General features: G+C 33.3%; 1 protein-coding gene across 1 annotated transcript; it reads left to right on the top strand.

The window, feature by feature from the left end:
- The first annotated feature begins 1,889 nt into the window (after nucleotides 1-1,889).
- On the top strand, nucleotides 1,890-6,620 carry LOC125869279 (laccase-7-like). The gene is made up of 7 exons (XM_049549845.1): nucleotides 1,890-1,991; nucleotides 2,420-2,571; nucleotides 3,262-3,506; nucleotides 4,130-4,258; nucleotides 4,344-4,646; nucleotides 5,408-6,064; nucleotides 6,490-6,620. The coding sequence occupies exons 1-7, from the start codon at nucleotides 1,890-1,892 to the stop codon at nucleotides 6,618-6,620; spliced, it is 1,719 nt and encodes a 572-aa protein (XP_049405802.1).
- The last annotated feature ends 5,293 nt before the right edge of the window (nucleotides 6,621-11,913 follow it).

Below are 11,913 nucleotides of genomic sequence, written 5' to 3'. Positions count from 1 at the left end.
TTTCAAATAGCTAAATAAATTATGATAATTTTGAGACATATGAAAAAAATATGAAGACCAACGATAAGTGAAAAAGTACAATTTGCTATCTATTATTAAAAGAAATGTTACGTAATATATAATCACTCTCACAGTATTATCAAATAGTAAAAATGTGATACTACAACTTGTTATTTGAGTTACTCTCAATCTTCTTTCTATAGATTAAAAAACTATTATGTATCATTCATTTATTCAAGAATTATGAGGTCAACAATGTTAACTAAAAAATTTAACACATAACTTGTGTAAGATCTGTTAGGCGAGCCCAAAGTGTTGGGCGGGCTTAGAGCGTACAATCGGGCGCTTAGGGTAAGTCTTACAGAACTAAACTCCACACTAATTGAGTCTCGAAGAATTTTGCTAGAGCTCCGCCCCGGAGCGAACCCCGAGACTGAGTCCCACAGAGTCTTTTAAAATACTGGTGACATGTATCAAGTTTTCAAAAAGTTCCATTAATTTTCACGATCAAATATTTTCTTTTCAATATATATACCTTAAAACTCTTTAGTTATTAATTTTTGAGGTGTTGCGACTTTTGTTGGTGATGATTAGATTGAACAGCTGGAATGATGTGTTGCAGTATCCTTTTATGTATCTCTTAAGATTGAAGTGAGATTTGTAATATTGATGTAAAGTTATTTTGTTCCTTCTTTATTTGTTTACCATTATTGCCTAACCTAGCTGGTCCTTCATTTACATAACTGTCAACTCTTTATTTATTCTTATTTGGAAAAGAATACTGTGATTGGTTGAGTAGTGGGAACAAAATGTTGATATTCAAACTTCTTTTTATTCTTTTCTTTATGCAAGTACCGTAAAAATTTCATTATCCTTATTCCAGGCCCCCTAACCCTAATTATGATGTTGAGCTACTCATAATTTTGTGCTATAATCACATATATTAGCTCACCACAATAATTATATTCAAAATACATAAATATACATGAATTTATTTTCAAAACATAGTTAAAATATGAATAAAATATAACATTTGAGTGTATAAATACGTCCAAAATCACTAACCAACTTCATTCGAGTGTAAAACTCTAACTTCGTGCATGATTCTAATTGGTGAGATGGAATAGAGGCGACCTAGTTCGACAAATTGGAACATATCTTTATATTACAGATAAAATTGAATGTATAAATTTGAATTATTTTTAAATAGTAAAACATGTCATTCTTTTATAAAAATGTGTCACATAAAATTATAAGACATAAAAAATACAAAAGAAAAAAAAAACGATTATCTATCATTAAAATTACCATTCTACTTATTTGATGGCCCACTCAAACCATTCTATTTATTGTGCCCAACTAATCATCAAAACACTTCTCATATTTGCCTTATATTAAACTAGTCATTCACGTTATCGTGCGGGTGAGTTTTGGCCAATTATTTGATATATTGACGAGGCTAGAATAAATATTACATGTTTGGTTGAATGAGAATCCATTAATTTTAGTCTAAATTTTCTATCTGTCTTAAGAACTTTATTGAATATGTACAAATTATTAATTTGGAATTCAGTAATTTTAAAAAGGCTAAAATCTCGAATCTATAAGTTTCAAATCCTGACTTTGCTTTTGGATCATCTTCAAAAGGTATTATTTTTTTGTTTTGTTTTTTTTTTAAAGCGTAAAGCAAGCTAAGAGGGAGAATAAACCTATTGTCAATTAAAAAAACTAATTTAATTTCCACCTTGTGGCATTCTCATGGCTTTCTTAAATATACAATTACAAGTCCATTAGACATTAGTATTATATAAATGGATCATTTCTCTCCATTCTTGTTCATCATATTCTTTAAGTCTAAACTCATAGTTGAGTTGTAATTTTTCCTCTTTATGGCAATGGCACATCCACAAGTTTTCTTGTTTGCATGTGCCATTGCTCTTCTTGCTTCTTCATCAATGTTTTCTGCTGAAGTTATTGAGCATTCTTTTCATGTATATAATTCTCCTCTCTTTTTTCTCTCCCTATATATATATATATATATGTAATTAGGTTTACATAGAGGCATGTAAAAAAAGGTTGTGTTTATAAATGAACAAGTTATTGACTGCCCAATCATTGTTTGGGATGAAAGGAGCTTTAAAATGGGTTATAATTCAACTCGTACAATTCTTGTTTAAGTTTTAATATATAACATATCAAATAAAAAAAGTTTTTCTTTTGAAAGAATATTTAAACAAGGTAAATGTTTTGAGTCGAGAGTCTATCAGAAACAACATCCCTACTTTACCAGGGTAGGGATAATGTCTATGTATGTCCTACCCTCCTTGGACCTCAATTATGAGATTATATTCTACGGAGTATGTTATTGTTGTTGTAAATATTTTGGGAATGATAAGTTCAATTCATTTGGTTTATGTAGGTACAAAACCATACTATAAGCAGGTTATGTGGTAGACAAGTTATAAGTGCAGTAAATGGCAGTCTGCCTGGTCCAACTCTAAATGTACGAGAGGGTGATACCCTTGTTGTTCATGTCTTCAATAAATTACCATACGATCTATCTATTCATTGGTATGTACTTCACATTAATTTAATGAAAGAATTTAATTTGTATACACTGCTAGCGTATATAAATATTACATTATCAATGTTTGATTAATTATCAAAATCAATATCATATTAATTAAAGAGTATTGTGTAGCTACCATAAGAAGAGCTATTTTTTTTTGTCTCGTTTTGTCTCTATCGTGCAACGTAGTTGGTTATTATATATATATATATATATATATATATATATATATATAAGCAAAGATAAGTTGAGCATTTGTATTAAGTACTAATAATTTATCTTATTCATTGATACACGGTGGATTCTCAAAGTCAAACTAATCTTGTTTTAATTTTGAAATTCTAAAAATGTCATATAAGATAACGAAAATAATCAATCATTTATCTTCATCATTAAAGAAAAGGGTTTAGAAGGAGCTCAATTTTATTAAGGGTGTTCAAGAATATTAATGGTATGTGACTGTTAAAATATAATTAAAAAAATATGGTGCTAATATTTGAGGTTCAAATCTGGAAACTCTTGCATTCAAATGGACACCTATTATCACTGCGCCAAATGCATACTTTTTGTCAAGGATGTCCAACTTTAAATATATATCCTTGAATGTAGAATTTGACATATATATACAACATAATTTTGTTAATATCCCTATTATAATGGACTTGTAAGATTTATGTTAATACGCAATGCAGGCACGGTGTTTTTCAACTATTGAGTGGATGGGCGGATGGACCAGAATTTGCGACCCAATGTGCGATCCGACCCGGAAATAGCTACACATATAGGTTTAACCTAACGGGGCAGGAAGGAACCCTATGGTGGCACGCCCACGTATCATGGCTACGAGCCACAGTTCATGGTGCCCTCATTATCCGCCCTAAACGTGGTCGCTCTTATCCTTTCCCTAAGCCTTATAGAGAAGTTCCTATCCTCTTAGGTATGTATCATAAATATACATACATGTCTTTAAGTTATTTTAGCGATGGTGGATTCAGACTTTGAATATTATGAGTTTGAATTTAGAATTCTACCTTTGCACTATTTTAATTACTTAAATGAATTTCTAAATACACCTATAGTGTCCAAGCTAACATTACTGGATTAAGATGAACTATAAGTTATACAGATTTGCTCCGGCTACGACACGTTGCCACATGGAGAAAATTACGCAAAAGTAATTTTGTGAATATTTTACATGTGTTAATTTCCTATTGTAGGGAACCTATATGGCCCAATTGGATGGTCCGATCCTTAGGAATTTAATCGTGTAAATATGGGATACACATTGAAATATTAGAAATAAATAGACACAAAGAATAACCAATGTGATTGAAAACCAAATGTTGTTAATTATGATCCATGATGTAGATGTACTAATGAAACAAAAAGTTTTCGCCGTATATAGGCTTTTCAGAATGTTTTATTGTTAAGCATAGTTATGATTTTTCGACTCAAAATAAGGTCAAAATCCATAAAATGTATGTGAGTTTCTATTTAAACTTCCTATAAATTTTCGTATTCTAATTAAGAATATTATTGATGTATTAATCATACTTATAGGAGAATGGTGGAATGCCAATGTTGTTGATGTGGAGAATGAAGGGCTAACTAGTGGTGCTGCACCTAATAACTCAAATGCATATACAATTAATGGCCAGCCAGGAGATCTTTACCCTTGCTCTTCTAATAGTAAGAAATAGTTTGGTTCCTACGTTACATAATTTATTTATTTATGTGTGGCTAATTTGAGTTTATTATTTTTTATTTTCATTAGAAACATACAAGCTAATAGTGAAACAAGGAAAAACTTATCTCCTTCGCATAATCAACGCTGCACTCAATAACCAATTATTTTTGAAGATAGCAAATCATAATATGAAAGTTGTCGCGGTAGATGCTGCCTACACCAACCCATACATCACTGATGTAGTTGTTGTGGCTCCGGGTCAGACAACTGACGTCCTCCTGACCGCCAATCAAGCGCCTGCATCGTACTATATGGCTGCAAATCCCTATGTTAGCGTGGCCGGGGTACCATTTGACAACACTACCACCACCGGAATCATAGTCTACGAAGGTATCAATCTAGTCATCTTTTTTTGAACGATCAACGTAGTTTAACATGTTGTATGTGTTATATATGTTGTTAGTTAAATCTTATAACCATAGAAATGTACGTGTTATCTCATAAATGACTTGATTGTGTAGATATTTTCTTACATCGTTATGATCAGTGCATAAATTATAGGGAAAATTATGCAAAAGGGCCACTTGGTTCTTTTGCTTTATACAAAAACTGGCCTAATTTTTAAAATTACCAAAATTTGTCAAATATTGTTCTTCTTCCTTACAATTCCACCATTGATAATAGTGCTCTGCATTTTTTTTCTTTCAATTTCGCCATTAATGGTTGTTTCTTCTTCTTCTTCTTCTATATCCAAAGATTCGAAACATCGAGAGTATTTCATGTTAACATTTTGAGACTATTTAGAGGTGATTTTGAGTTGATCGAGATTGAATTCGTCAGTGTATACTTTATGTATAATCAGTGTATACTTCATGAATAGTTAAGTTATATTCAACTTTTTGAGTGTATTATAATGTAAAGTCAGTATAAATCTCATGTATAGGTAAGTTGTATTTGTATAGTGAATGTATACTTTCCATGACTTGCAACAAGCTATATTGTATAATCAGTGTATATTTCCTATGATTTTTGGCTATTTTTATGTAAATAAAAACATGACTATATTTATTATAAACTAATTACTTCATTGTATATATTTGAAACTAACCCAAACTTATAAACTCTTAACTTCCTTTTTTTTTTGTATGAAGGTGCAAAACCATCAACTCCAAAAATGCCAATCCTACAAGCCTTCAATGACACACCAACAGCTCACAAATTCTTCACCAATTTGACTGGGCTTGTAACTGGGCCATTTTGGGTTCCTCCACCTAGACAAGTGGATGAGCACATGTTTATTACTATTGGGTTGGGCCTAATTACTTGTGGAAAAACAGGAAATAATGCAACATGTGGGGGCCCAAATGGACAAAGATTTGGTGCAAGTATGAACAATGCATCATTCCAATTACCAACCAAGATGTCAATGTTAGAGGCATTTTTCAATAATGTTAAAGGGATTTACACTACTGATTTTCCAAACCAACCACCATTGATATTTGACTATACAAATCCTAATAATAGCTTTAATCCTTCAATTATAATGACTACAAAGTCTACAAAGGTGAAGAAACTCAAGTACAATGCAACTGTTGAAATTGTGATGCAAAATACTGCTTTGATTGGGGTAGAAAATCATCCAATTCATTTGCACGGATTTAATTTCCATGTTTTGGCTCAAGGCTTTGGCAATTATAACCCTACTATTGATAAAAAGAAATTTAACCTTTTTAATCCACAAGAGCGTAACACCATAGCTGTTCCGGTTGGTGGATGGGCTGTTGTTAGATTCCGAGCTAACAATCCGGGTAATCATACACTTCCAATGTTTTCTTGTTTTTCCAAACTAGGTATTCTGCGGTCCTAATTTGTGTAGCGCACTTTCAGTTTTAACATATCCTAAGAGATATCTTTCTGTATTTAGAAATAATTTTTAAAAAAAAACTTTCACTATACTTTTGATAAAATGATATATAGCTGCACAAATATCTAAAGTCTTCTGTTCTTTTTTAGACTTCATGCTCGGTTAAACAATACCACATAGATTGAGACTTTCTCCTAGAGCTATATATAGGTTGATTTTTCACTTAACATTTTATATAAACTAATTGGCCTAATAAGTATTAAATATGCTTATATAGGGATAGATAAATAACATTGTATCATTTTTGATGAAGATTGACTTTTTTTTTTCTTTCTTAAAACTAATTATTTGTCTATTTACAATTAACAGGTGTATGGTTGATGCATTGTCATTTGGATGTGCATTTGCCTTGGGGATTAGCAACAGCTTTTGTTGTAGAGAATGGGCTAACACCATCAACTAAGCTACCTCCACCACCACAAGATCTTCCAAAATGCTAGTCTCCATGATAGTTTTTTTGTTTTTTGGGATTAGCTTATTATTATTTTTGCATATTTTAAAAATAAATTTCTATTCAATGTTAGCTTGTTTTTGCCAATAATTGTACTAAAGAGTTAGATCATTACCTTTTTGTCTCATTCCAACACATTAAGGGTTGTATTTAGCTATATCATTAACTAAAATTCTTTTGGATTGTATTAAATCACTATTGTTTAGCAAGAATACTCTATAATAATGAAGCTATATTTCTATTTATTTTTTCTACTTTGGGAAAAGAAGTACAAATGAAAAATAGTATGAGTATAATAATATGCATACTCAGTAGGTATTATAGGTCGATCGAGCAATAGTTAGACATCTATATTGTATCAAGTTTGAAATGAGCTCGCTAATAAGTCAACCCGACAGTCCAATATTTTGAAATAGCTTAAAAAACCTCTCCAATTTGAGGTAAAAATTGTTAGGACCAAAATAATTAGGTGTAATGCAGAAGCTAGCAAAGCAAACCTCGACAGACCATGAGTAAGAAGACAAACGAGAAATATACCAAAAGACACAAAGATTTAACGTGGTTCGATCAATCGACCTACATCCACAAAGGAGATGAGCAATCCACTATAAATATGATAGTACAAAATATAGAGAGGAATAATCTCAATCAATTCACTTGGAATACAAGGAGCTTCACAAATTCCCCCCCATAACCAAAAATCTCAAAACTAGGACTACATTGTGAATGCTGATTAAGTTAAAAGGAACAAGCTAAGTCTCTATTTATAGAGTCCTGAACCTTTTCCTATAAGAAAAAGACTAGCCAATCATAAATCTTTTCCTAAAAGAAAAACCTTTTATGGTAAGAAACTCATCACAATTAATACCTAACAAAAATCTCCCAAAATCAAAATAAGAAGTTCTAAGTTTGAATTAGAATTAAAACTTTCCAGGTCCAAGGTATTCTTTACGAATGCAATTGCCTGACCCGGCGCAACACCTTGCGAACGTGGTCTATCTCGTGAACCTAATGGAGACCCAAACCTCGATCAACATCCTCCCTCTTCATGAGCATGAAGGTCTAAATGCGAATGAGAGGACCCAAATCCATCCTTCATAAGAGAACATGGTGGTCCTCTTGCGAACGCGAGTGCATAAGACACCAGTTCCAAAAATAACCTAACTCTCATAATTCTTTTGTAATCTGCCAAACACAATCTATAGTAAAAATCGATCATAAAAATACATTTTGGTCTTGTTGGAATAATCAAATCACTATTCCGAAGTTGTCTTGATCAAATGTTGATCACGAGCAACTCCAAACTTAAGACAAACTAAAATTCCATCCAAGGATTCAAAACTCCCCTAAATGCCTCACGAACCATGCCAAACCTCCACTGATGTCATAAATCATCCTCCGAACTTACTAGAATAGTCAAAATGCAAATCTTACCTCATCATCCCAAACGTTTACTAAGATCAAACTTTTCAAGTTCCAAACATGTACTACATTGTCTATTAAAGGGAAAGACAGGAAAAAAGCATAAAGATAAGATAATTTTTGAAAGCTGTGCAACAACCAAGAAACTACCTCCAAAACTAGAGTACTCTGCTAGCAACGAGGATTACCAACTACTTGTGCCCGACTCAGAACCTACACAACGAAGGTGCAGAAAAGGCAAGGGCAATACAATGAACACGTATACTCAACCATCATTGATAAACTCTAATATGAAGTGATAATGAGGATTAGTCTTATACTAATTTGTTTAATACTTAATCATCTATATTAATACACTTATTTAAAGACCCAGACTAGCAACTAAGAATAAGATTAAATCAGTTCAAGACAATATCTAAATCAAGGACAAACTCTGGAATTGTTAATAAACCATGTTCATCACCACTTAATCACTTATCACCTCATATCAATACACCTTATCTCGGGTGTACTTATGCATCTAATCACTATATTTTGTTAATGATCTAGCTAAGTTCTAAGTATAATCTTATGAATGTCGTTGTGTTTATTGTATACTCTGTATTTGTTATAATAAGCTAGTAGACATGATTAAATTGATTTCGGGCCAAAAACAACAAGGAAAGACCTAAAAGATGGATTGGAACGCAAAGTAAAGTATTCCACACTAAAACATATCCAAAGTGACTGCAAGAATAGAGTTTGTGACGCGAACGTGCCTACCACACTATGGAGCCCACTCTGCACCTATCATGATGTGGAATTTTGAAACTAAAAATTCATGCAATGATTTTGTGAGGTGCTCCTGATAACGCTCAAATTACCCTTCAAAACCAATTAAAAAGGTGAGCGATCCCAGTCAGTAAAAACCCAACGAAGAGTTGGGGTCGAATCCCACAGGGAATGGTATATCGTGGAGAATTCTTTATCGAGAGAATCAGATTTTAATCAGCTTATTTGGAATAGTAAAAATAATTGGGTGGAAGGTACCATCAACTTAATATAAAGTTTTTTGTATCAATTATCACAATTATACTAAGATTTATATGATATCAAGAATTAACAAGCAATCTAGGGGTGCAAAGATTGAATATCAATGTCATAGAGGAGTAAATGTGTTGCTCTATAGTGATGTGCATACATGAATAGGCTAACTCATATTCAATGACGTAATCATCTTTCGATATCAAAGCATCTACGCCTAGAATCTCCTTTTGGTCTCATCTAATGCCAATTCTTAACAACCCAATATCTTACACTATTCCCTTTTTCAAAGAATAAGGCAAATAGATCCGACCCATAACCTCTCTTTTGAGCAAGTCAAGGATATCAAACCTAAATTTCTAGTATTGAAGTAATTACCAACTCCAATTAATATCTTTCGAGCATCAGCCGGAGATCGGAAGTAGGAATTAAGTTTGAAACCTTAACCCTTAAGTTAACCCCATGATAATTAGACCAAATTCATGCATGAACAACAACAAAATCGAGCATAACACAATACCCACTACATTAAATTAACTCCCAACCCCATTAAAGCACCCCTAGATCTTAGGGTTTTAGCCACCCATCACAAAAAGTAAAGAAAGTATACCTTCCATGAAAGCAATCATGGGTAACTTGAAATCAAGCAATTAAGAGTAAACCCACTTTGAATTTTACTTCAAATTATCAAATTCAAAATTCAAATTGTAAAACTCTAAGAAGACTACAAAAAGTGTTCTAAAATGTAAAGTGTTCTCTCTCAAAATTGTTTTTTGAACTCAGTTGTTCAACTCTCTAATCGAACTCCCTTAAAACTCTATCATTTGGGATATTTATATTTTCCTAAAATTTGGCCCAAAAATCCACTTCACAACTAAATCGATGACATTAGTCGGGCTCGCCTAATTCACTGGGTGAATCTCCTTTCGTTCCCCAAATAGCCTTTGTGATGCTCTAGGATTCAGGTGTTTGAACCTCAGTTGGTGAACTTGATTGAGTCATCCTTTCACGTTCGACGCATTACCGAATACCACCTTAGTTCGCTGTTCGAGCATGAAATATTTGCCTTGCACACTGTCAGATTGGGCTATGTGCTTCAGGTCCGCCTTTCTCATTCGACGTATCACCTTTTCTACTCGAGTTCGCCGACCTTCTTTGGTAGATGCACTGTCAATGGGATGAGGTCTTGCTTGGTGATCCTCCCTTCATGCTAGGAGATCAATAATTTTTGTTTTGCACTTCTTTTGCATTTTTGGCCACTCTTTCCAGCTTCAGTCCATGCCTTGTCCAATTGCCTTCATAGCTGCAAATTATCAACATTTGATTAGAAAAGGACAAAGTTAGGCATTGAGGACGCCAATTATTGAGCTAAATGGACCTTAAATTAGTGTAAATATACCACTCATCAACACCCCAACTTAAACTTTTGTTTGTCCTTAAGTGAATCAAGAACAGAATAAGCTCAATAAGGGTGTCTACAACAGTACTCAACGAGAGTTAACATGCAAGCGCTATGGCAAGACTACTCTCAATAGCATGTTACCCTAAATCATGATAAAAAAGCTTCAAATAATGACTAGCTAGTCTCACCACAAGCTCAAGATCACTTTAGCTTCTTGTCTAATACAAGAACATGCTTCAACAAATGCATTCAAGTGTTCTCGAATCAAGAACGATTTCATGCTCTCACAAAGCAAATCAACAAAGGTAATATGAATCAATTCAACTCTCACTCTCTCAAAAGAGAAATACATGCAAGCTTTGTCCCATAGGTTTTCCCATATTTTCCAATCATAAAACAACTCGGTTCATGTAAGATCTCAAGGGTATTTTAGACTTGTAATGGACCTGAGGATAAGGCATGGAGAACTCAACCCTTAACTTTTCACTCAATTTAACTCCCTTTTATTTCATTCACTTCTCTTTTTCATTTTCATTTTCCAAGCCGTTCTCATCAAATTGATGACAAATACACACACATTTGTTTTTTATAAAAAGGGGTTCCTTCTTTTTGTAAAACTTTTAGATTTAAGTCTCATTTCTTCTTTCTTTGCCCTTCACTTGGCTCTCATTCATCCTTCCTATCTGCACCCCAACTTAGGATTTTGGCCTAAGTTGGCTATTCAAATATTAGAATGCTTCAAAAAGGATTTTCGGTGAGAAGGTAGGGGTAGTTTTTGCTCAGGAGGCATCTTTTGATTGTCAACAAATATGTTAGATTCAATTTGTGCCAACATAGATTCACACCCTCACAAGGTAGTCACAATAGGATTTATAGAAAATTTGGCTCCCTCATTGAATTTTCACCCAAGATCATGTCCCATATTCACCAAGATTCAACAAATTAGACTAACAAGGCAAATTCTAGAACTCCATAGGCATGTTTTCAAGTAAACATCACCACACATGACACTTCGGAATACACTCATCTAGCACATCTTGAAAAGATCAAAAGTGTATGTGTGATGTTCATTACAAGGGTCATATCCAAACACAACTAGTCAACACAAGATGTAAAGAGACCGCTCAAAAGGTGTAACCACATCGATTTCGCTCTCACAACACCAACACTATGCATCATGCTCATCATGATTACTAATTAAGATATCGATATTGAAGAAAATCGATTCTCAAATTGTTATTAATGAAAACATCAAATATTTCACGATTTGGACTCATGGGGGTTGCATTCATCAAGAGAGACCCTTTTGCTCCCCATATTGTGGGGTACTCACTCATAATCCTATCAGTAGAAAGTCGATGCTCATCCAAAATTTTGCGTTCCCCATCCGCCTTGAGCCTATTTAAAGCTCTTGGAGCTATAATAAGGAGAACAC

Source organism: Solanum stenotomum, chromosome 6 (assembly GCF_019186545.1).
Source record: "Solanum stenotomum isolate F172 chromosome 6, ASM1918654v1, whole genome shotgun sequence".
NCBI classification, from domain to species: domain Eukaryota; kingdom Viridiplantae; phylum Streptophyta; class Magnoliopsida; order Solanales; family Solanaceae; genus Solanum; species Solanum stenotomum.
Note: the sequence above shows the minus strand (reverse complement) of the source record. Positions and strands in the feature narration are given on the sequence as shown.